The sequence below is a fragment of the Mastigoproctus giganteus genome, chromosome 9 (assembly GCF_048544385.1).
Source record: "Mastigoproctus giganteus isolate SK-2022 chromosome 9, ASM4854438v1, whole genome shotgun sequence".
Taxonomy (NCBI): Eukaryota; Metazoa; Arthropoda; class Arachnida; order Uropygi; family Thelyphonidae; genus Mastigoproctus; species Mastigoproctus giganteus.
The window spans coordinates 93,616,138-93,643,698 of NC_143583.1; the positions used below are offsets into that span (position 1 = coordinate 93,616,138).

Consider the following 27,561-nt stretch of genomic DNA (forward strand, 5'->3'; position numbering starts at 1 on the left):
GAGGAAAATACGAAATGAGCAGACAACTTTGTTTTGTGTACACGTATCCGTGCAAGTTTTTATAAAGAAGAATTAATGCACTAATATGGCGTCTGCTAAAGTATCTCCAGCTTCCTACTCACTGAAAAGTGTATAATGAGGCTCAAAATAAAAAAAGGTTGGGAAACAGTAATACTGAAGTACTGGTAGCTTTGTTTGTTAAATAACCCGAAGAACGCTTTACTGCAATGCTCGACAGTGAAGGTTTCATTTGAACAAGCGATTTCGAAGGCCGACTGTAATGACTAAGAGGAAGTAGCATATCCCCCTTAGTGTTAGGCGTTTCAACTAATAGAAACCTTCCTGCAAAAGCTTCAGAACTAGAAATTCAAGGTTCCAAGTTTTTTGTTTTGTGATTCAGGAATCAGGTGATTGCTGCACACCCTAGTATTTATAACTGTCATTTTAAGTCAGCCCGCCTTCCCATTTTTTTTTTTTTTTTTTTATATTTTGTTGAAATTTTATACCTTTTCTAATTTAATATATCTTTACATAACCTTGTAGTTTATGCCATATTCAGTTCAAATACCAGAAGTTAAATAAGATTAATACCGTCACTTCAAAGTCATCCAATAATTAAGGTAAAATAATGAACATTTTAATTCTACGTTAAATTTTTGCAAAAATATTTATTAAACTCTAAGGATATTTAATAAAGTTAAATATCTATAAAGATATTTAATAAAGTTAAATATACTTAGAGTTTAATAAATTCACGTGAATATTGCAAAAAATTAGTAATCGAGCTCTGTCATCTGTTTTGCAAGTCACTAAATTTTTAAATTTTTTCGCAAATTTCGCAGGAAATTAGTGTTGACTACTTTATTATTGAAATATATGCGGAAAGGCATTCATTTTATGAATCTAATAATTCTATTATTAGAAAAATAAAAACGCGTAAGCAATGTAACAATTGTCCTTCTATCCCTTTCCTTAATTAGATAAATTATATTTTTTTATTTTATTTTTTTTGTTATCTTATTATTATTGTTTATTTATTTTATTTTATTATTATTATTTATTTTTATTATTTTTTTTTTTTTGGCTAGTGCAGCTTAAGCCATAGGCTTCCTTGCACCATGTGGCCATTGCTAATACTAATGCTAATACTAAATGAAAATGATTCTATAATTTGAAACAAGGGCATTGTGGTTAATCACCCTAAAGAATCATTATGCATAGCGGACATAGCCTCTTTTTTACACCTTTCTCCATTTTAATAATAATAATAACGAAATAAACAATCTTATCACATGATAATGTATTAAGAATTTTAATGAGTACAACTCAATATACACTTTTCACTAAAAGTATGTATTGAAGTACAATATGGCTAAATGGTTATGGATGACGAGAAGCGTACGTCTCGTCATCCAGCTTCACCTACAGCTCTCAAGTCTATCTGAAAGCTGTCGTCGACAGCTTTCAGGTGGACATGAACATGTGTTATTGTAAAGAGCGGCTTCTAGAACGCCAGTTCAATTCTGCCTCATGTCTCTGTAAAAAATAGTACCACTCTAACAGGGCCAGATATGTGATTAGGATGAACTGTGTGTGTTGCGTTTTTTTTTTTTTTTTTTTTCTGGCCACTTGGATACCTAGAATATCAGTCACCTAGAGAGATGATTCCGAGTATTATCTCAATTCGAGACTCTATCTCACCTGATGTTGCCAAAAGGTGAGACAGATTCCTTTAGGGCCCACTCCAGGGGAGAAAAGAAAAAGGAGAAGAAAGCCATGGGAGCCAACAACAGAAGAAGAAGAAGCAGAAAAAAAAAAAAAAAAAAAACTGGGACCCTTCTCCATTAAAAAAAAAACACATTACCACACTACTGTTATCATAAGCTCAATTTAATAATAGTCCGTTGATCTCTTCACCATAATCAACTCCTACTCTCTCACTGTTCCAGAATAGAATTATTCAACGTCTAATCAGCAATTTTTTTGCAAATAGACTCCAGACATCACGGCCGCACTTATGAACCGGCATGAGACGCTATCCTCGGGCCTCACCATAGGAGGGGGGAATCGCATGGCCTCTGCAATCTCAAATTTTCCGAGCGATTTCTTTTTTTTTTAACGCCCTGATCTAAACTAGGGCCCACTTGTACCTATCATGTAAACAGGGATAAGTGAAATTTACTGAACCTGTGTGTGACTAATCCACACTTTCACATTAATTTCCAGAATAAACGAAAATCACTCTCTGGTAATTCTCTAATAGGGTGACAGTAGAGCACAGGTTGACCACAGCTTATTATCCGCGTCATAAATATCCCTTAATCTTTTCCACAGGCTATGAACACGAAAAAGCAGTTGACCAGCCTGACTTCTTAGTACTGTACAGTGTGTGGGAGTCAGTTGTAAATGTAGTAGTAGCAGAGTGGTCAGGAGCGAGAATGCATAGCACGCGTTCCTTTGAGTGGGACGGGGTTCAAGCCCGTGACTACTAAATAGATAAATATTTGTATTGACGATTTATTGTAAATTCTACTGACTTGGTTGTCGCGCCGGAATATAAACAGAAAATTTATTTTATATGATGGAAAGAAGCAATCTTATGTAATATCGGCAAAAAAAAAAAAAAAAAAGAAGCATTTCACACATCCCTTCCCTCTAAACGTTTGTCCAGTTCCTTCTATAATTAATTTAAGCTATCAACTTCCATAACCACAGATGGAAGTTTGATCCAGCAACAACTACCCGCTGGCTAAAAGCAAATTTCTGCACATCTATTCTACAACTGTCTTTCTTCAATTTGAATTTTTGCTCCCCTAGGTTCGTAATCTGAGAAAGTGGAAGAATCCTCCCGTCAGAATTCAGCGCGCTCAACCCATTCAAGTCCTTATACACCTCAATGATATCTCGGAGGTGCCTAGTCTCCAGCCGCTGCAATTTGCAGAATTTAAGCCTCTCTTGGTAAGAGGATCCCTTCATTCCCCTCACCAATCTTGTTGCCCTTCTCTGAACACGCTCAAGCAAATCTACATCCTTCCTAAAACGAGGCTTCCAGACCTGTACGCAGTACTCAAGGCGTGGCCTAACCATGGCGTTATACAATGGGAAATTCACCTTCTTTTCCCTACTAGCAAAATTCCTGTATATCATTGAAAATACCTAATGACTTGCTCTGGCAGCCTGTTGCACTGCTCAGAAAACTTCATATCAGACTGCACAATTACTCCCAGGTCTTTTTCATTTTCTACAATCATAAGTATCGTACCGCACAATTGTTACATTTCTTTGCATACAGTACTTTGCATTTGTCAATGTTAAACTTCAGTTGCCACTTCTCAGCCCAACTTTTCTAGATCCTGTTGCAGCAGCACACTGCCATTACTGTCATCAACAACCATGCCAACCTTTGTATCATCTGCATACTCGGAAATTAAGCATGCTCATCAATATCATTAATAAGTACACAAAACAACAGTGGGCCCAACACAAATCCTTGGGGGACTCAACTAATAACATTATTCCACTAAGCGCAGTGTCCATTGATTGCCACTCTCTGTTTTTTCCCACTCAACCAGCCTTTTATCCATTGTAGCAACTTGCCCTTAATACCACACTGCTCCAATTTATACAGTAGTCTTCCATTCGCAACAGTATCAAACGTTTTCTTAAAATCCAAGTATATGCTGTCAAAATTATTTTTTGCATCCGGTTCCTTTGTAACCACATCTTTGTATCCAGTACAGTTTGTAAGACAAGACCCTCTTTAACAAACCCATGCTTTGCCTGTATTATTCCTGCAGTCTTGTCTAGATGATGCTGCAATGCTTCTCTAACCAGTGACTCCATTATGTCCCCCTGAACGAAAGTTAAACTAACTGGTCTGTAATTACTCGTGTCGCCTTTTGATCCCCCGTTGTGAATTAGGGATACATTTGCACACCTCCAGTGCGTGGGGACCTCCCCTGAGTCCAAGGATGCTCTCATAATTATGGCTAAGGGTTTGCTTACTTCCTTTTCCGCTTCCTTTAATAAAACTGGATAGATCCCATCTACCCCAGGTGACTTTCTTATGTTTAACTTCAACAATTTCTCCTCCACTTTGCTCTTATTTATTACAAAATTATTAAGCTCCATGTTAGAGTTTAATAAGCTTCTGTCCTCCACTTCCCTACAGAATTCCTCATGTGTGAATGTAGATGCAAAATACTCATTCAGTTTGTCAGAGCAGAATCATGAACAGTCGAACCATCGATATCAGGTGTACCAATCTGATTCACTCTTTCCTTCCTTCTAGAGTTCCTTGCTGTTTTTCTTAGCATCCTTTGCCAAAGATTTCTCGATATCAGCCTTTGTGATTTGATTACAGACTAGCTTATATCTACCATTGGCTTCTGTTTCTCCTGATAATTTATATGCATCCTATGTATTTTTCTTCCCTGCTACGTCTCATTAGTTCATCTGACATTCATTTAGGCCTAAATCTTGAACAATTTTTGAATCGGTATGAAAAGCCTAGTAGCTTCCAAGATTAATTCTTGGAATTCTTTCCATTTAGAATTTGATGTTGCTAACATCATCAGTTGGTCCCACTGTATAGAGTTTAAAAATTGTCTGAAACCACCGTAATTACCTTTACCAAAGCAAAAACTCTTCCCTTTAACCCCAATGATAGTTATATCTTTAAGTAAATCCCACATCAGTACACTGTGATCACTGCCTAGTGGTTCCTTTATCTGCAAATTCTTAATGCACGAATAATTACGCACGATAACCAGATCAAGAGTATTATTCTCTCTGGTTGCCTCTCGAACTAGCTCCTGCAGAAAACAATCGTCCAATAAATCCAGATAAGTCTTGCTAGTGTGCGAGCAACCACCGCAAGTTCCAGTCTATATCTGGGAAATTAAATCCCCCATTATAGACATTGTGATTTACTGACCCACTCTATTTCTCTGTACAGTTGTTCGTCGTACTCATTAGAGTCATTAAGACTATAACACACTCCTACTCTCATTTTTACTTTCCCCGTGCTTATGACACACCAAACTGATTCAACATTGCACTATGTCAACCAACACAGGATGCACTTCATTAGATTTTTATGTTTCTTAACTAACAGCATAACATCTCCTCCCTCCCTATCCTGTCTATCCTTTCTGTACACATTTTAATCTCCAAATTCCAATTCTGCATTCCTTATATCTGTGTGGCACCACGTCTCTGATATCCCAACGCCTTTGATGTCTTGACCAGCACTTCAAATTCATCAAATTTATTTACTATACTCCTAGCACTGGTATATATGCAAGTATATATACACCTGTTCTTACTCTTGTTACCCTAACACAGCCCATGTATTTATTTGTTTCATGACTCCCACCAGTCCCTGAAAGCCCCAACACCCGCCCTCCAGGCCGCTGCTCATTCTAATAGAAAGAGTGCAAGAATCACTTTCACCTCTGCCTGTGGCTACTGTTAATCTTTTAGCCGGTGAATCCCCACAAGTTAGCAGTTTTCCGGCCCACATAATACTGCCTTAATGTGCTACGGACACAGAAAATTGTGGAATGTCCCTTTATTTCTTAATTCGTGCATTCTACACCAACAGCTCCTATTGCCTAAAGCATTAGCATTAGTAGAGGCATATGATGCAAGAAAGCAAGCTTATGCAGCATCAGCCAAAAAAAAAAAAAAAAAAACTTCCACTTCACCCCTCCGTTCGTTCGAAATACCTGTCCAGCTGAGCCTTAAATTTATTTAGGCAATCAACTTCCACAACAAGGGATGGAAGTCTGTTCCACCAACCAACTACCCGCTGGCTAAAGGCAAATTTCCGCACATCTATCCTACATCTGTCTTTCCTCAATCTGAATTTATGCCCTCTCAGGTGATTATTCTGAGCAAGAGGAAGAATCCCATCAGCGTTGAGCATGCTCAAACCATTCAAGGCTTTATACACCTCTATCAGATCACCTCGCCTGTGCCTAGTCTCCAGACACTGTAATAAAGGCCAGAGGTGCGAACAATGCGCCACACAGAGTTTAGTTCAGTACTGTTCTTTATATTTTGCAGTATTACAATGTTTGTGTTTAAACAAATAGGTAAAAAAAAAAAAATATATATATATATATATATATATTTTTTTTTTTTTTTTTTGTTGATTATATTTATATATACAAGTTTTCTTTTTGGACTCTGGTATCTTTAAAGGGGGACGCCGCAAGAGCTTATTGCCTCGGGCTCCGAGAAGTGTAAGTACGGTCCTGTTAATGGTTACAGTACACACCATCAATAATAGTTACAGTCATTTGCCATAAATCACGAAAAATTAGTTCTCAGAAGAGAACCCAATCAATCCTACACTGTTTAGTTTAAGTTATAGGATTCTTCTTCAGTCGGTGATTTTATCCACATTATGTCAAAAATGTACTTACAGCTTTTAGCTTCTCACTGCCATTTCTGAAATGTGAAATGTTCTTCATTTAACTAGACTATAGAGGATAGCCAATTGTAAACTGAAGCTGTATTGAATGATGTGTTGTGTTAAAGACGTTTTTTATTCATAACCTGTGACATTTTATTTATCAAACGTTCTTCATTTAACTAGACCATAGAGGATAGCCAATTGTAAACTGAAGCTGTATTGAATGATGTGTTGTCTTAAAGACGTTTTTTATTTATAACCTGTAACTAGTCTGCAAGTTGTTCCGTATTACACTTAGACTACCCAGAACTCACTGTGTTTCGTATCACTAACTTCGACACTGTTCAATATACATCCGAAAGTATTATCCTTCAAAGGATTTGTCCTATCTGTTGCTATAACCGTAATTAAAAGTTTCCAGAAAAACTTTCATCTCTGAACCACATCAGTACGTGATTTAATAATACTGATAGTTCGTTTTCATTGTGAAAAGGCTCCTCATATTTTGAAAATTGTAACAACTTAAATCGCAAAATAACTCTTAAATACTAAAAATCCTAAGATGCACTTGTTGAGAATATATATGAAGAATGAAATTAGTGATCTGAGTTAATCAGCTATGCTTGTTTTTTAAACCAAGTTTGTAAATAGGGATGTCATACCTTATCTTCTCATAAAAGTTGATGGAATAGTATGTTTTCATTGGATATTGAGCAAGTCACCTCTGCCGTAGCAATTTTTTTTTGCTTACAAAGATTGCTGTTGAATGGTTACAAAAAATATTCCGGTCACGTCGAGGACGAATCATTGGTTCGGTCAAGATACAGAAATCCTTTCGAAGATGGCAAAAATCGCGATCTCTTTCCCCATTACCTTCAAAAAAGACAAAGAAACTTTCGTGTAGAAGAAGAAGAAGAAACGAGCATCACACTGTGCATCTTTCGCTAGAAGACTCAAAGGATTCAACAATCTGCGACACAGTATTGTCTTAGATGAAGAAGTCTTTCACAGATGGGTTCAAACCATTTTTAACAGATTCTCGAAGTCTAAACTGCTTTCGAACTGCATAAAAATTCTTGTTATGCACGGCCCACATTGTCTTCCATTGACATCTCTAAAAAGAGCAACTGATCACTATAATTAATAAATTGCCTTCCAAATCGTTCGTCAGGCTTGATTAATTTTCTCTTCAATAAAGATCTACAGACCATTTATTGTTGATCTTATGCTGCACATTTTCAGAGAAATCCTAGGCACCTACTCGCCTCCAATAATTTTGAAGCAAAATTATGTGAAATCCACTCCGAAAACGAAGGGCAAAAAAGTTTCACAAATATTTTACATCCATTGTAATAAGCTGCATTTGCTAACATTTTTTGAAAACTGTTAATCTCCACAATCTCTAACCACTGCTTTTTCCACAGGCTCTGTTCACCTCTACACAGCTATCAATAAAAGATCAACAACCAGCATTTTTTGGACACCCTAGTTAGAATAGGAAGACCTTAACAACAATGGCGCCGTCCCTATTAAGGGAAGATGCCATGTTGTTAAGGTCCCAACTTGGCGTCTGCCCTTGTTGAGGTCACTGTTCAGGCTACTCTGAATATCCTACAAAATTATTTCAACTTCAATGGAAATATTCTTCTAATTTTGGTGGTCATCCTTCTGGAGAGGCACCTTTCGACTACCAGTCGACAGTTCCTCTCACTTCAAGAGGAGAACCAGAAGACCTGTCTACTGTTGTTTTGCCTTCGCACTTAAACTGTTCTTCACCATCCATCCCAATATACTATCACAGGAGGATGACTTCAAACTCTTTTTTTTTTTATTCTGATGACCCAAAACAAATCCCCACAAAAAACTCGAGACAGGCCCAACTGTTAGTTGAATTTCGAATCTATTTGGCCTCAAAATTAACCCCAGCAAATCAGTCCAAATGACATTTACAAAGAAAAAGAACAGAAAATAGTTTAAATATCCAAACAAACAACACTGAAATCCAGAAAGTCAGACTCCATGAAGGTTTTGGCTCACCTGGGATGAGAGAGCCTTACATTTCTTTAGCACTTCAAAGAAAAAAAAATCAAAAATATTAGTGCACATATACATGGGAACATGCAGGTATAAACAACAACCTGAAAATTAATCATACATTATACCCAACAATGCATTACACCAGACCAATTTTCATGTATGCATCCGTAATTTGGTCTTCTTCCCCCCCCCCCCCCAGTTCTCACCTGAGATTAGGTGCATTATGGCCTAGCTGCCCTTGCGCCATTAAACCCAAAGAAACAGCAAACAAACAACAACAACAAAAAAACTCCCAATCATCTATCAAAATTTCTCAACATTGAAAACTGGACCCTCTGATAGCTAAATAAAATTACTCGGAACTAGCCATCCATCTCTGTCAGTGATGCATGCTAATTTGCAAAGAATCGCTTGGAAACAACTTGTTGCTGCTAGCATCTGATGTTGTATCTTGTTGCATCTGATGACGCAGAAATTGACACTTCTGATATATCTAGAATTCTAGCAGATTCTCAAGGATAGGGAAGGAAATATTGCATTCGTAGCACTCAATAGCACTCTAAACTCATTAACTTTGACTGCCTCGGAAGCTTCTTTCCAGATAATACAACTCCCAACTCCCATGTGCAACATGCTCTGCCTACACAAAATCGACAAAATGTGCAACATTAAGAAATGCAAAACTCATCTTGCCACAAAAATTTCAAAAAATCCAATTGTAATGCATTCCTGTCGTGGGCATGTGTTCTTTTAGTTTGCTGTTTATTTTGCCAGATGCCCTAATTGAAAAAAAAAATGAAATTGGATTAAATCATTTATAAATATTACATATTAATGATAAATTAAGTTATGTATAAACTATAATGCTGTTGTATGTAATCTCACGTGCTAACAATATAGTGTATATTAATTAAGCCCATGTTAATGTAGACTTCTAACGAAATAATCAAAATAAGTGTAAAATCTGTAACCCCCCCCTAGCTCAAAAACTGTGTAGGAGTTAAAACTGAATAAATAACTAAATAATAATAATAAATAAGTAACCTGCTCTAAAACGGTGGTTAGAAACGTTTTGATTCCGGATCAACATATTTTAATGATGCTAGAATCCATACATTATTGGTTAATAACTGCTAGTTACACTTGAAAACAGGAACCAGAAGTTATTAACCAAAAGTATGGATTCTTGTTCCAGTTGAAAACTTAAGTTGGAAATATTAAATTTAAATTTTATATAAGGATTTCTTTGTTCAGCGCGTCAAGTAAATATGGAATGAATATACCCTCACATAAAGCTTCCCAGTCGAGAGAGGGAGAGAGAGATATAAAAAAAAAAAAAAAAAAAAAACAAACACTAATTAACCTCGTTCTAGATGAGGAGAGATTGGAAAGGCTTCCTTCACAGCAAATAGTTCATTTTATAGATCTTAAATAAGCATCAATCCTTACATACATAACATCCCATTCACGATAAAAATAATTGACCTTGTCGCTGACAACACTTTTGCTGATGTATGCATAGTTCTTCTGATAGTAAGACTAAACTTACTACCTTGTCATTTTAAAAATGTCCGAAATGCCACTGTTGGCATTCATAAATAATTATAATAAAATCTGAATAACCCTTACTTTTCGCTAAATGTAACATAAAATTTTTCATTAAACATGCGCTCACTCTTCCCATCTAGCCTCTTAAATAAGGTGGTGTTTTATCTTGTACACGAATTCAACTTTCATCCGACAATCCTCAGAATTCATACAAGAGTAAAGAGGTTTTAATTTCTGATCTAAATTTTAAAATTTATTCATTATTCATTTTCAAAACTTGTAGGGTATCGTTGGCTTTAATTTCTGCCACAAATTATAGTCACGTAAACGTTGATCGATGATGTATAAATTATTTACGAAGTTGGTTATCACTAGTACTTTCTGATGATAGATTCGCTGAATGGTTCATTCTAGAGCAGGGATTATCATCCAGAGGTTAGGAGGAACCTTCTAACCCTTCCAGTGGTTAGGAGGAAGTATTGTAGAGGTTCAAGAATGTTTAACATCATTCCCACAAATTCGTAATCATAATTTTAAAGTGGATGAGTAAGGACATTTTGAGAGTTTCAGAGAATTCAAATTTGAGAATAAAAAGGTGAAGAAACATTAATCTGGAGCAGGGGTGGTCAACCCAAGGCATGCACGCTACTTGTGGCCCGCCTCCCATATGTGAAAAACGTTATTTTTACGTAAAATAAGTAATAAATAACATAAAACGTAAATGACGTAAACGTTATAAAAAAAACATAAACCGGTAAATAACGTAAACGTTATTTACTGGTTTATATTTATTAACTTTTAGCGTTAATTTAGGGCAGGTTAAGTACGGGCGCCAGAATCGATGTTATGAGGAGCTCATGATATCGATTCTGCAAGGACGAACGTTTATTCGTTAACCTATATTAAATTTATTTGATAAAGGTAAAATTGTTATTTTTTACTACAGGCGCTTAGTATTAAATTCCTTTACGTAATTAGCAGAAAGATTTGATGGCCTCAGTCGTGGATCAATGGGGAACAGGTATTGATTCCAGTAGCTTCTGGATGAGACCATACGTGGTACGCGACGCATTTCCAACGTAATATGTAGCACGCTGTAGGAATGGTTGGTCACCCTTCGTATAAATGCTTTCTTAAATGACATGAGGAAGGTCTTTGCTTAATGATGCTAAAAGTACTAATCAGATTTATACTGATGAACTCATACAGGTATAAAGGAAAATGGGCCTGTGGTACTGGATTCCATGATTTAAGAGAGTAATACTGCACATCCAGTGGAAACAGTAACTAGATTTTAATAAGTACGTTAAGTTAAGATAATACAAGTTGCTGAAGAAGGGGTTCGTAACCCTGAAAGCTACTTGTATTATCTTAACTTGACTTACTTATTAAAATCTAGTTACTGTTTCCATTGTATTTGCGGTATCACTCTCTTAAATCATACATGCCCTAATTGAAAAATGTATATAATGAAGTAGTAACACACACACGCACACACACGTTTGAATGAACCATGGTTCGAGCTGACGTGACTGCTAAATGCAGCTAATTTTTCATTGTCAAAATGATGAGCTGTAATACTTCTATGACATGTGGATATTCCGGAGTATAAACAGAAATTAAATTCATCAAATTATTCTATTAGTAACGTGCACATTACCTTAATACGAACTAACTACTATGATCGTTTCCGTTGTTTTCATTTGATACCCACAACCAACCATGAGAACGATGCCCAGTGGCGTAATCTCCAACTCAGCCCATCTGCTTAAAGAGTATAATTTGTAGCCATTTAAAGCCTTAATAAGTGTTTCATAATCAAAATAATATTTAATTATAATTTACTAATGAACTCAGTGCTTTAAGCCAGAACAAACAGCTTCACTGGGCTCGCTTTTCTACTCGCAATTTCTCTATAATAAACATTCCTAAAATCCGCCCCTCCCTAGAGTTCCTTGAATTAAGCTTTTAATTGTGTAAATAAATTATTTCTAAATGTTAAATGCTTTATTAATACTATTATTTCTTCAGCAAAATATTGAGAAATGGCTTTCTCACTGCTGAAATCACTGACTGGTAAACCACAAATAATTATACTTCACACAAATGGTTAATCGATTGGTATACCCAAGAAGAGGTGCAAGGGGACTAGATATTGCTCTGGAATTAACATTTTCATCCTCTTCACGATTAACCTCGTCTCATCCGGGAGTTTATCGGTTCCTCCCTTCGCCGACATTAGCTTGTAAACTCACCTCGGTGAGAAGTATGGGCGCAATGTTTTAGCTGCATAGCAATGCTTCTATCCAGATTTCTCAACTGATAAATTTAAGAATGTTGCACTTCGCGGTAAATTAATTCACAACGCAGGATTTTTACAATTGACTCAGCACCTTCATGTGGCGTAATGTGTTACAATGAAAACGCAATTTGGGTCATCGCTTGTTTTAGAGCTACCAAATATAGCAGCCAATAATGAAGAGAACATCTTTACGCTTCAGTTTTGCATGCATTGTGTACATTATCGTATCAGGAGGTACTTACTGTGAATAAGAAATGGCTGAAACAGTCAAAGAAGAAGATATGACTTGTGTTTTAAACAATCGTCTCAAGATTCACGTGACTAGAGTTATTCGCGCGGTAAGTTTATTTACTATTGATAAAAGTAAATTCAGTAATGTCCGTCCTTGTCAGTATTAAGGAGTTCATGGTTGGCATTGTACTTTTCCTGATCGCTTTGCAATAAGTTTGTTAAAATGGCCGGCCCATTTGTCATAAGAATGTATAGAAGAAGTCTCATTCTTCCCAGCCATTCAGGCTTGAGCATTTTAATGAATAAACTTTGCATGGCGTTCATTGGCTCATTTCGAGAACACACTGCATTTTTTTTATTTTTTTTTATTTTCATACGCGACACATGACGTATTAGGTTAAAATACGGTTGGATCTCTTTAATAAACAAGAGTAATGGAGTTCTTAATAATCTTTCTTTTTTTTTTTTTCATTCCTTTTTTAAAAGAAATTTTGAAACGGGCAGCACATTTTGTGTAAAACTGCTCCTTAAAAAAAAAAACATTGTCATAACTGGTTTGACAATAATTTAACGTCTATATGTTAAAATGTATAGACAGTTTTGAAATATCAGTTTCTGTGAACGAGAGTTACTCCTAGTGACAAATGGTGCAAGAAAGCAAGCATATACAGTATCAGCCGAAAAAAAAAAAAAAACACTACCCACCTCATATGCCCACCTCCTCTAATCATTAATTAATTATTCCTTAGATTAATTCAAACTACCTACTTCCACAACATCATATGGTAGTTTGTTCCAACAATCAATTACTCTCTGGCTGAAAGCAAACTGCAGCTATCCTTTTTCAGTTTATGTCCCTTTGTATGTGTGTGTGTGTGTTTCCAATTTTTCTAAGTGATGCAATTTGCAGAACCGAAGTATTTTGTGGTAATAGTAACCGTTGTGTTCTTCATTAATCTAGTTGCTCTTCTCTGCACCCCTTTAATGAGGATTCCAAACCTGTATGCAGTACTCAAGATGTGACCCGACCATTGCCTTGTAAATGGAATATTGTACAAGGCAATGGTCGGGTCACAGTGGAATCAACTCGTTCCTGCTGGCAAAGTTCCTATATATTATTGATAGAACCCACGAGCTGTTCTAACAGACTGCCTGCACCACTCAGTGATATAAAGGTGCAGGTGGATGGGCTTCTCAGCCCATCTGCTTAATTTTTCTAGGTCTTGCTGTTATTAACGCCTGCCAGCCTTTGTATCATTGCCTTCATCAATATCGTTAAAAAAAAAAAAAAAAAAGAAAGAAGCTGAAAAAAGTAAGGAACCCAGAACTGAACGCTGAGAGAGTCCACTAATAACATTAGTCCAAGAAGAGCAATCCCCTATTTATAACCACCTTCTGCCACTCAACTATCCTTTTATCCATAGCGGTAACTTGAGCGCATGGATCTCCTTTCCGGTTCATATCTCTGCCCCCATATACATACCTGATTATTAATATAATTTGTTTTATTAACGAGAGTTCCGTTTCTTATAATTTTTCATTTCAGACCTGGTTCTAAATAGTACTTTTAATTAGACCAATCTCATGATTACCATAACGCCACACATCTCCAATTTATATAATAGTCTTTCGTGTGGAACAGTGCCAAAAGCTTTACTGAAATCTAAACATATGGTGTCGAAATTATTGTTTGCGTCCAGTTTGTTCGTTACTGCGTCATAGTAGCTATTAGATTGGGCAGACAGTTCCCCGCCCCCATCTTTTACAAACCCATGCTGTGATATTCATGTTATTCCATTCCTGTTAAGAAGATTCTGTAATACTTCTTTATCCACTGACTCCATTATTTCCCTGGAAGAAGTCAAGCTTGCAGGTCAATTGTTCACATCGCCTTTTGATCCTTCCTTCCTTGTGAATAGGAGAGACATTTGTACATTTACAATCTATCAGAAACCCCCCCCCCCCCGAATCCCAGGATTCTCTCATAATTATGGCCAAAAGTTTGCTTACATCTTTTACTGATTCTTTTCATATAACTCATTAACCCAAAGTGCCTTGTTTACTTTGAGCTTTAGCAATTTCTCTTCCTCTTTTTACTCAGTTATAACAAAATCATTTATCTCCCATCATAACATGGTCTACTTCTGGTGTTCACAGTTATTCTAACGATCAAAGACTCTTTTCCCAAACCGAATTTAATGAGGCAGTGTGCATTTCTGTCAGAATTCCATGACTATACCCTCCTCCTCTATAGAAATTGTGAAACTGGGTGGGGGGGAAGGTAATGGAGTTATCACCTCTTAAGGTTACTTCAAAATTATATTCCGCTCCTGCATTATCTTACTGTACACAGATCACTTTTCCTATGCTATTATCCTCCAGATTCTGTAACTATAAATAAATTAATTTAAAGAATCAAAATTAAAATAAATAAATAAAATAACTACAAAAAATAAACATGGAGTTGTGTTACAATTTTTTATTTTTACAGGATGAGATATCTTATTTGTTTTTTTTTTATTTTTTTTATTATTATTATTCTTTTCTTAAAAAATATTATGATTTTTATTCAGTATATATTTTTCGGACCCCGCAAGAAATTGGTTTGTGAGGCTCGGATATCTAGGTTCTAAACGGCATCCGGAAAGGAGCAGAGCGCATGGATCTCCTTTCCGGTTCATATCCCCGCCCCCATATACATACCTGATTATTAATATAAGTTGTTTTATTAACGAGAGTTCCGTTACATATAATTTTTCATTTCAGACCTGGTTCTAAATAGTACTTTTAATTAGACCAATCTCATGATTACCATAGAATAAATTATGAACAGTATTTAAATAAATATAATTTACAATTACCTTATCATGAAGACAATTGACCGGGCTAATTCATAATTATTATTATTATTATTAGCATATGGTGTAAGGAAGCCTCAGGCTTAGGCTTATGCAACTGCATAAGTAAATTCTGAAAAATTCTGAATTACTCTGAGAGCGAGAGAGAGAGAGAGAGAATCAGAAGTAGAAGGGAATTACCAAGAAAAAGAAGAATAATGATATCCAGCTCAGGATCCTGAGTGTGCCAAGCCCATACATCGAAATTGGTATTGTAGGTTCAGTCTGATATTTTATTTTGGACGGTTTTATGCTCCATCCTTTTCTATCTTTAAATGAGTTTAAAAAATTCTTAAAGTTAAAATACGTAAAATTTTATCAGTATTCTATAGCATTTTAAGATTTTATTAATCTCGACGAACAAGTTAGTACAAAGCATCATTTTAGTTCTTAGTAAATCACTGAAGTAAGCGAAATGGCATCGTTTTTGTTAACGATGCCATTTCAACTACTTCGGTGATTTACTACGAATTAAAATGACACTTGTTCGCCTAAAAAAAATTCTGGAGTCTGAGGTTTTCAGCCCTAAACCCTTTTTAGTTTTTATCACTCTTAATGCATGTAAATAAAAGTATTTTAATGTATCACACATATATTCATATCATTCTAGAGTTGTAATTTTGACTTGTGTTCTTGCACATAGTAAATAAGAAACTGAAGTAGGTGATAAATAAATAAGCTGAAACTGTGAAGGTTAGGAAAAAAATCAATGTGAATAATTTTTAAAATTATTCACGTTGATAATGTTTTAATATTTTATTTTAAAAAAGAAAAAGAAACCCAGTGACTTGGTTTTTAGTCCAGCAAACAGAAAATTGGCCTCAGAAAAGACGCAATTTATAGACAACATACAAGGAGCAATATGGCCTTAATCGCTGGTGCTCCTAAAACCCCGCTACAACAACCACATAAATTTTATTTAAATTTTATGTCAATGTATCTCCTTTAATTAAGTATCTCCAGATTTACCATTATTTAAAATATATTTAACACTGTAACCTGTAAAAGTTATTTTTGGACCGCTGTAACGAGTGGGATCCCGGGTCTCCCCCACCCCCCATTTACAATTAGTATTAGTATTAGTATTAGTAACGGCCGTATGGTGCAAGAAAGCCTATGGCTTATGCTGCACCAGCCAAAAAAAAAAAAAAAAAAAAAAATCCGAACAAAACAATGATAAAAACAAAAATTAAATAAATAAATAAATAATAATAATTAATAAATAAATAAAAATAATAAAATGAAATTAAAAATTAAATAAAAAGGAAATTAATCCTATCATCCTATGCGCTTCCCTTACCCGAAAGTACTATCCAGATGACCTTTGAATTTCCCCAAACTGTCGGCCTCTACCACCCATGAAGGCAACTTATTCCAGTAATTTATAACTCGCTGGCTAAAATAAAACTTCCTGCAGTCCAATCTAAACATTTCCCCGCGTAACTTGAATTTATGTCCCCTAGTTCTAGCATCATTTATAATCTTGAAAATTTTTTCCTCATTCATTTTACTGATGCCTCTCAGAGCCTTAAACACCTCAATCAAATCTCGTCTAAGGTGTCTAGTTTCCAAACTCTGCAACCCACATATTCGAAGTCTTTCTTCATAAGGACGCCCTTTTGCCGATCTCACCAGGCGAGTTACCCTTCTTTGCACCCTTTCAAGAAGCTCGATGTCTTTCTTTAGGTGCGGTCTCCATACTTGAACACAGTATTCCAAGTGTGGTCTAACATAGGCCTTATATAATGGGATTATCACGTCCCTATCTCTACTTGCAAAAGTTCGATAGATCATCGATAGGACACCATGGGCCTTCCTTGCAACCTGTTTACAATGCTCAGAGAATTTCATGTCTGACCGTATCGTAACACCCAAGTCCCTTTCCTCCAGTACTGGGTTTAGTTGAACTCCACCAAGTGAATAAGTTATTTTGGGATTACTGTTTCCCAGGTGTAATACCTTACACTTTGTTGGATTAAAGCACAGCTGCCATTTTTCTGACCATTCTTGAAGTCTATCTAGGTTTCTCTGAAGAAGCTCAGCTTGACAGTGATCATTAACTACTCTACCAATTTTAACATCATCTGCAAATTTAGACATCACGCCCTCTATCCCTTCATCAATGTCGTTTATGAAAATTAAAAACAACAGTGGTCCTAATACTGATCCTTGGGGAACCCCACTTCTTACATCAACCCAATCTGAGGAATAGCCATTTATCACAACCCTCTGCCTCCTGCCCTGAAGCCATCCTTCTATCCATCTAAGGATTTTCCCAGTGATTCCAACCTGTTCCAGCTTATAAAGCAACCGCTCATGTGGGACTGAGTCAAAAGCTTTGCTGAAATCTAAATAAACAATGTCGAAATTATTCCCTAAATCCAGCTCGTGAGTGACCCTTTCGAAATAGCGAACCAGATTTGTTAAACATGATTTTCCCTTTACAAAACCATGCTGAGTATCCTTGAGAATTTCAATTCGATCCAAATGATCCTGAATTCCACCCTTGATCAATGCCTCCATGATTTTCCCTACTACTGAAGTCAGACTGACAGGTCGATAATTTCCCACTTCACTTTTAGAGCCACCCTTATGTATGGGAGATACATTTGCACTTTTCCAATCCAAGGGAATCTCCCCAGAGTCTAGTGATGCTCGCATAACCAGCCTCAGTGGTTCAATGCACTCGCTTGCCGCCTCTCTCAAGATTATAAGGTATATTCCATCAACTCCAGGAGCCTTACTAGTCTGTAGGCTTGAAAGTTTTTTCATTAAATAATCTTGCGAAATTTCAATATCATTAATTACATATTTTTCAACTTCGCTCCCACAATTTCCCATTGACACAAAAGGCTTTTCATTTGTAAATATCGATGCAAAATAACTGTTGAGTTCATCTGCAACGGCAGCTGGTGTATTTATTACTATCCCCTTTCCCTTACGTAAAGGTCCGATCTGGTTTGTCCTGCTCTTCTTGGCATTTATATATGTGAAGAATTATTTATCCCCCCCTCTTTGCTCTGTTTGCTAGTGATTTCTCATAAACTGCCTTTGCCTGTCGAACCTTTTCTGTGGCTCTATTACACATCACCTTGTAGCTGTTATAGGCTTCAGTACTTTTTATTGCTCTGTAACGTTTCCATGCCACCTTTTTCTGCTCAAGTAATGTGGCAACTTCACTATTCATCCAACTTGGAACCCTTCTCGTGGAGTATTTTTTTAATGGTATATACGCATTCAAGGCATCTGTGATTAATGTTTTAAAAGCGTACCACAGTTCAATTGTATTCATTCTCTGCGCGATATCTACCCAGTTAATAGAGGCCATGTAGTACCTTAAGGCATCGTAATTTCCTTTTCTGAAATTAAAACCCATTCCTTTGCCTTTTACTTCTGCTACCTCTCTCGTCATCATCCACCGTAGAACTCCATGATCACTTCCTGCTACTGGTTCTTCTACTGTCAGCCCTGTTATGTCATCTGATTCATGTGTGATGATGAGATCTAGGATATTCTTTTCTCTAGTACTTTCCCTGACATGTTGATACAAATAACAGTCATCTAGTTGATTTAAAAATTTTGTTCCCCATGTCGAGTTTCCTTCCCATTTACTCCAATCAATTAGAGGCAAATTGAAATCACCCATAATAAGGCATTGACGCTTACTTGCCCATTCCATTTGCATGTAGAGGCTTTTGTCATAGTCTTCACAATCACCTGGTCTGTAGATTACGCCTACTCGCATTGTACCTTTGTTTCCAACTATCTCACACCATACAGACTCTATACTAGCATGTGAAATGTCTGAATCTGGGAAAGCTATCGTCGCACTCAGGCTGCTTCTGATAAGAAGCATTACCCCACCACCCCTTCTATCTACTCTATCCTTCCTAAATACATTATACAAGCCGTACTGAAACTCATCATCCCCAATTTCCGGGTGGCACCACGTCTCCGTAAGCCCTATTATGTCCGCGTTACTTGTTTTAACCACCAGTTCGAATTCGCTCATTTTATTGACGACACTTCTAACGTTACTGTATAAACAATTAAGATTTACTGTTCTTGTATATTTAACAACCCTAACACAACCCTTGAAGTTTTTTAGGCTCTCTTCCCTGATATTAGCTACCTGCTCATGTGAAACGTCTTTGCCCCCAGAACATCTAGATAATACGTCCAGTTGGGGTAACAGATAAGAACTCTTAAGGTATGTGCAAGAGTTACATTGACCAATATTATCAGATAAACGCGTGTCAGTATTACCCACATCCCCCTAACTAGCAGTTTCCCTGAGCCTTTAAGGTATCCTCAATAATACTGGCAAAAACTTTTGCACCACCTTTGTTTAAGTGTATCCCGTCTCTACAAAACAAATTCCTTCTACCTACAAGTGTGGGCCATGCTGATAGAAATTTACCCCCTAAAGCCTTGCAGATTCCTTCAAGTCTTGAGTTAATCCACAAGGCTCTTAACATATAATCCCTCCTATCGTGTCTGGGCAGAATTGCAGACACATAGACATTATGGCCTAGCTCGCGACATTTCCTCAGCATGGTCCTGTATTTTTCCAACAAATCGTCAGATCGTGTACGTTTAATATCGTTTGTCCCCACATGAATAATAATATTTTCTTTACCCCCTTTAAAATCTGACAGTCTGTTGGTGACATCATCAATAGTTGCTCCCGGCAGACATACCCTGGTTCTGCTCCACCAATTTCATAAATGATATTGATGAGAATATCCAAGGGAAGCTGTTCAAGTTTAACGATGATCTGAGGGTGTGAAAAAGTGATTAATAATTCAAGCTATGCAATATTGCTTCAAAAAAACTTGGATCGGTTGCATACATGGTCCCAAAATAGCAACTAAACTTTAATGCTTCTGAATGTGAGGTTATTCATTTGGGAAAGAGAAATATTTGAATCACGTGTAAGCTACGGGGAGAGGAGCTTAAAGTGGTTCAAGAGGGAAAAGATTTCCTTTTGTACGATCCAATCTATCATGAAAATTTCCATGCAGTTTAAGCAGGTGACTAGGAAGGCAGATGGTGTCCTGTCCACAATTTATAGGACCTTTGTCTTTTGGGAGAAAGACGGCATTATCCTTCAACACAAGACAATGGTTAGATTGCATTTGAAACATTGTATTCATATCTGTAGACTGCGCCTAAAAAAAAAAAAAAAAAAAAAACCTGGAACTTCTGGAGAGGGTTTAAAGAAGAGCTACTAGATTAGTGATATATGCAAATTGATGCAAATATGAATAACCTGTTTTGATGATGTGGATTACAAAGCTTTACAACTAGATTCTAAAGGGGAGATCTAATTATGATGTATAAAGTGCTGAAGGGTAAAATGAATGATAGAGGTTTGTTTCCCCTCATTCGTGAAATAAGGAAAGAATTAGGGGGCACAAATATGTTATTGTTGTTATTTGGAGCATTAGCAACTAAGGCCATATTGCTCCGGGATATGCGATGGTCATTCCCTGACCTTTCCGCATTCTCCGTATTTGGTGGTGACGGGCTCGAACCCCGGTCTAACCAAGAAGCATGTGCTACGCACTGCTGCACCCACCTGGCTACGGAGACGCCTGGCACAAATATAAAGACTCAGGGAATAAAAGAAGATTGGATTTCATAAATTTCACCTATGTGCTGCAGCGAACACTGGATTGGTTGTCGAACACTGGATTAAGTTGCTTCCAACGTGACAGATGCAGTGAGATGGCTACATTCAAAGCGGAATTGGATGGTTACCTCGTGGGGATGGGAACAGCAAGAATGTTTTTTTTTTTTTTTTTTTCATTTTATTATTATTCTTGACGTAGCCCAGTGGTCAGGAGCGAGAGTGCATAGCACGCGTTCCTTGAGTGGACCGGGATTCAAGCCCGTGACTACTAAATACGATAAATATTTATATTGAAGATTTATTGTAAAATCTACTGACTTGGTTGTCGTGCCGGAGTATAAACAGAAAATTTATTTTGTGGTTGATGCAGAAAAAATTCGCGTCCTTTCATCATTTCATACAAGCAGATTTCCGCTTGCAAAACAATCGAAAGGTCACGTACGTCAACAAAACAAATGAGAAGCTGTAATAGAGACTCTGACAATGAGGGGGGGGGGTATTCACAAATTACTTAAAGTGATGTTTGCCATTGTTGAATACTATTCAGTACACTTTGAAACAAAGTCTTTAACTCCCATTCTTCATCAGGGTTACACCTGATGAAAAGTGGACTAAGACAGATAAGAATTGCAAATCAAGTCACTACTTATTTATTTTCATAAAAAACGCGTTGCGGAATATTCTTGTGATTATTGGTCCTTTTCTCCTGTAACGTAGAATTTCATCTGAGCCCACCATTGAATTACGTAATTTGTAAATATCCTCCTAAGATCAACGTGCTGTGGAGAACATTTACTGGTACCACAAGACGACTTATGTAATCATCATAACAGAGCATTGCTTCTGAAGTCGTCATGAAGAAAGACAAGCGTGTTTGCATCCAAGAAAGCTACAGTGGCGGACAAAAAAACTGCATCACCTTAAAAAAAGTAAGTTTGTTCTGATATGTATAAGATTGTTGCAAAGCAAAGGTATTGCATCAGATAACGCTTCTATTGCATCATACAGTAATTGCAAAGTATTGCATCAGCCGTTTCTATAAATACGGCGTTCGAAGGGTATCCATGCTCATTAGTATCCTCTTTTGCGGAGGTGTAAGCATGGCTCCATGTGTAGCTGTTGCTCTCTCCCAGGAAGGGCTTTCTACGCATGCTGATAAAATAGGCTGCCACCAGTCAACAGTATCCCGGGTGGTAAAATTAAAGCATGAAACTCGTGATGTGAAGAGAAGACCTGGATCGGGCCGTAAGAGAGTGACTACGCCTTCCCAAGATCGATATTTGAAAGGCTATGCCTTCGTAATCGCCATGCTAGTGCTCCTGATCTAAAACTGGACTTCGAAATGGCCTCTGGTGTTGAAACAAGTGCACGAACTATTCAAAGGCGGCTTTCGGAATGTGGTCTGCATGCCTGTCGGCCCAAGAAGAAGCTTTTGTTGATCCAACAAATGAGGAAGAAGCGATTTGCTTGTGCTAAAACGTATGTTTCATGGACAAGAGAGCAATGGGACACCTTCATCTTTTCTGACGAATCGAAATTCAACCTGTATGGACATGTGTATATGTATAGGGCGGCACCTACAACGTCTATTCAACTCCGCCTCGTGTCTCTGTGAAGAGCAGAATCAACTGTAAATGGGCCAGAAATGTGTTGGTGTAGGTTTGTATGCATTCTGTTGTTATATTCTGGCCGCTTGGCTACCCAGAAGCATCAGTCACCTGGACAGATGATTCTGGGTACTCGTCCACACCAGGGAAGGTGGGCCAGTTCCAGTAGAGCACGTAATGTCTCAAAATAGACTCTGCCCCACATAGTGATGCCAAAAGGTGGGCCAGGATCCTCTGGGGCCCATTCCAGTGGAAAAGAAAGGAGAGAGAGAGGGGGGGGGAACCCAACCTGTGTTGCTGGTTGAAACGAAATTAAATAAAATATAATAAAAAAAACCACATTGGTGAAAAAAAAAAAGATACATTGTTGATAGTTGGGATTAAAAAATAAAATAAATAAATAATAATAATAATAAACAATAATGATAAAATAGTAAATAAATATTAATAAAATAACAAATAAATAAAAATAATAATAAATAATAAAATTTAAAAAAAAATAATAATAATAAAATAATAAAATTGCTCAGAAGAAATCAACAAGTAAGATTCAGCTGCAGGAAAGCATTGTAAGGGCGTGGTACTACGAAATTGAGCAACCATATATCCGGAAGTTGATTAACTCTATGCCAGATCGTTGCAAGGTTGTAATTGTAGCTTGAGGAACAACAACAAAATATTAAGGACTTATTTTGCTGATTTACAGTACATAATACTATTACGTTAACTTGTCATTTCAGTTTGTACACGTAAATGCAATAAAATGTACGTTCGCGATTTCTGGTTAATTTTATAATTTTAATATTTAGTAATTAAAAATCACTTGGAATAAATGACAGGTAATGAATAATTCCGATTTTAATATAAAATAAAGCCTTCTGGTTATTAATATACAGTCATCATCATCATAGTCGTCAGATGTATCTTTATAGCGAAAGTTGGCGACCAAAAGTGTGCGAACTTTTGTATACCCTACGTTTTAGACAGCAATATATACGACTGGAATGAGTGAGAAACATAAATGAAACTCATATTTTATTCCGGAACACGCAAAAATCTGGTATTTCAATAATTACTGCATTGGCCCATCTTGGCAACGTAGTCAGCACTATACGAACCCAGACCTTTCCAAACGCAGACAGCAATCCCACTCGTTTGGAAAGGTCTGAGTTCGATTTCTGTCGACGACTGGAGGAATTTCTGAAGTCTCCTTCATTTAAGGCTGTAGTTATCTCAGGCAGTGGGTCTAGGGTTTTCACTCTTAAAATCGGCCCGTGCACGCACACACACACATACACTTCTACAGACATAATACACTTACAGTTATATTTATAATATGCATATAACTATTAATCTACTATGGTTGAGATACTACTAAACTATCAACGCCCACATAGAAGGATACTTCGATCATCTTCACTCAATGAGAAAAGTGCCCATATTCACTCAATGAATTAATTTGTATGCTCATATATATATATATATATATATATATATATATATATATATTCATGTATCTACAAGAAATGAAATAGATTTTAGAAATTATAGTCACATATTTAAAGAGATTAATGCTACCTGTGAAAAGAAGCAAAGGAACTTTTAACTGAAATGCAGATACAATTCAACTTAAAAGTTGAATTGTATTGTGGGGGTGGGTAAAAAGCTATTTTATTTATTCTGAAAATCCTATTCCTCAAAGAGGCCTACAATTATATTATATATGTTATATATATATTTTTTTTATCCCCTTATTTTAACCCCTCCCACTTTAACACCTGACTTGATTGATTTCAGAAAATTCCCAGACTCACGGGGACCCCTAATATATTAAGGTATTCTTCCACTGGACTGGCTGAGTTTAGAAATGACAGACACACACACAAGAATGTAGAATATACAAATTTGTTTTTTATTGTCATATTATATATAAGAAAATTTCAATAACCTTTAACAGAATACAGTATTTAGTTTGACACTTGTTATTTTACTAATTTTTAAATGTGTATATATCTTGTAATTTACAGTCAACCTTGTTATCAAAAGAACTACTAAATCCTAATACTTATATATATCTACATATATATCACTGTGTCTCTTCATGTTGCTCTACAAAGATTTCAGTAGGTCCGGGCATTTTTTTACCCCTCACAATGCACAATCTGTCTCTTTGCTCCTTAACAGTCCATGTAAGTCAATAAACCACCATCAGCCAATGAACAGACAAAATATAATTTCATAAGTGCTCGTTTCCCAACTTATTAGGAAATACATATATATTCATTCCAGAATCCTTACTTGCAAACATGTCAACAGTCAACAATATCCAACCAATTTACTTAGTTACCTTTCCGTTCAATTAATCCACTATTTCACAATTAGGGCTAGATGCTCATTTAATTGTTTACCTGTTTAATCATTTTCTACCCCAAATAAGTCATACTCACAGCAATTTAACATTCACAATAATTCAAGGACAAAATTTTTACTTCCTACTACAGATTAACTTACTCTTAAATTGCATTACTCTGATCTCTATACTAAATTGAATTATCACTCCTTAAGTATTACACTCGTTCAAATATATATGTATATATATTTAGTACTTTGACATTCTCTCTTAAAACTTATAGCGTCCTCCTAGAGTCCTTTTCATTATTAAATTAGTTCCCCTTTTTACAAATTATATTCTCAGTACTTATTCTAACACTTACGCAATGGTCTGGTATTCCTCCCTGCTCGGTCTCTCTTCCTATCTGCTCGGGTTGAGGACTGGAAAGCGAAAGGTTGCTCATCCGGGGAACACAGTAATCTATCCTGGGTTTCTCTACCGGGTACTGCACGGCTGAAGATAATACCGGATCTTATCTCCTTTCTTCTTCCATCTGCGTTGCGTCCGAGGACTGGGATACCTTCCGGGTCGACTAGTCACTCAACTGCTCAATCGAGAAATTTGCCTCTATGGCGTTTCACCATTCTTCCCCCATAGACTGCATTAACTTCTTCAAGGGAACGATACTTCCGACTCTAGACTTTCACAAAATAAATTCTTATAATCAATTCTCCCACTACAGCTTCCATCTCCCCAGGACTGCTTCCACCACAAAAACTCCTCTCCGAATGAACCCAGTATCAATTTTTTCTTCCCTTCTCTCCTTTCTCTCAAATTTCCCACCGCTTTCTTACTGGCCAATCGTTGACTTCCACATCCTTTCATTCGTGATCCTATTCGTCTCCCTTCATTTCCGTGGGCGTGCTTTCTTTTTCCTAGTGTGATCGAACTTCCGATAGACTGGAAATTACTGGATATTTCTAGAATTTAAACGTAAGTTCCGGTCAGCTAAGAGTTTCAGGCTTTCTCTGTGACCTCACCCCCATATCCATTTCTAGTCGCCCACACCTGCTAGAGGTCGAACCGTGAAATCTATAATAGGGCCACTTCCGCACTCAGTGCCCTTTCTATAGAGTATGTGCTCCTGTCTTAAGTGGGATTTGTTTCGGTCCATTATGATTGCTTTTACTGACTCGCTTAAGGAATTTTTCCATACAACCGAGATTTAACTAACTGGGTGTGTCTGGAATAACCTTCGAATTTCAGTGTTTCTTAACAAATGATACTTGTCTGAAACTAACTATATACGCCACAATTAATTCTTCCAATATTTAACAAACTTTATTAAATTATTGTAAGGCTGGGTCCTTACATTGCATCTCTCTCCCCCTAAAATTTATATCCCATATATATAAATTTTATACAGGTCCTCAGGCGGATGTGCCTTCTTCCAGGGCCTACTTATTAACTACAATCTATCCCTCCTTCTAAATTTTCTATATACAATTATATACATGACATTACTTAAATTTTTTTTTTCTAAAACTATTCCCATCCCATGTTTTCATTAAATACTGCTCCTAAATACATTTGTTGTAGTCTGTTTGTCTCTTTCAACTTGAGGGCCCTTTCCCCATAGGAAGTTTCAGTTCTGTGGTTCCATGGCCATTCGATTCTCTTCGACTCTGTTGATTCATTTACCCAGTTGTCATTCTTTTCACCTCCACTTTCTTCCACTTTATTTAACAGTTCGCTATCTTCATGTTTCTCTTTATCTTTCTCCTTTACTTCTAATGTTCCCACGTGTAGTGTTTTGGTCCTATTCCGCCGTCTGGGTCCCTTCTTTCGCCCTTTCACATCAATTTTTTCAGTCTCTTTCCACTTCTTTTCTTTCCTTTCAATTACCGAGCTTGATCTCTTGTCGTTTCTCTCACTTACCGGACTTCCATAATTCATCTCTCTCATTTCTGGCCTATCCTTGCACTCTATTGGACCAAAAATGAGGTTTCTTGAGCGCCAAGGATAAAATCGACCTCTCTTGATCTTCCATGACTTTCTGGGATCAGTATTCCCATACTTGACTCCCTGATCCACCATCTGAGTCCGGCAGAATCTGGCTATATGCCCATATCTGCTGCACCTATAACACTTCACCTGACCTTGATGATTCCATTTATGTCCTCGATTGGCCAAAACTATTGGTTCTTTATTCATAAACTTACTTCTATGTGTGAGGGGCATCGTCCTTGTGCTGCCTGATTTATTCCTCCCTTTTTCACAGGAATTATTTTCCCAGTGTCTAAGATGCAGAGCATTCATACTTATATGCTGCCCTTGATTTGTGCCCCTGTCTTGGCAGTGTTCATTTCTGTCCCCGTGATATCTATCCCTATACCAGCAGTCTTTGGCCCAGTGATTGCTTCGCCCGCATATATAGCATTTCTTTCCATATCTTTCTCGCCTAACTTCTTTGACTTCCCCTTTCCACCCCTCTGTGTCGTTGTACTTACCTCTTGTGCTCTGCCCCGTTTGCGGTCTTTCACCCCCCTGC

The 27,561-nt window shown here is 36.9% G+C and overlaps 1 protein-coding gene across 1 annotated transcript in view; it reads left to right on the plus strand.

Annotated features, from left to right (window-relative positions):
- Positions 1-12,582: 12,582 nt before the first annotated feature.
- Positions 12,583-27,561, plus strand: part of LOC150080552 (vacuole membrane protein 1-like) — a 246,568-nt gene continuing 231,589 nt past the window's right edge. Inside the window, exon 1 of the mRNA XM_090381983.1 lies at positions 12,583-12,646. Coding sequence (XP_090238109.1) covers positions 12,590-12,646 — 57 coding nt within the window. The 5' untranslated portion in view covers positions 12,583-12,589. The remainder of the gene's footprint in view (positions 12,647-27,561) is intronic.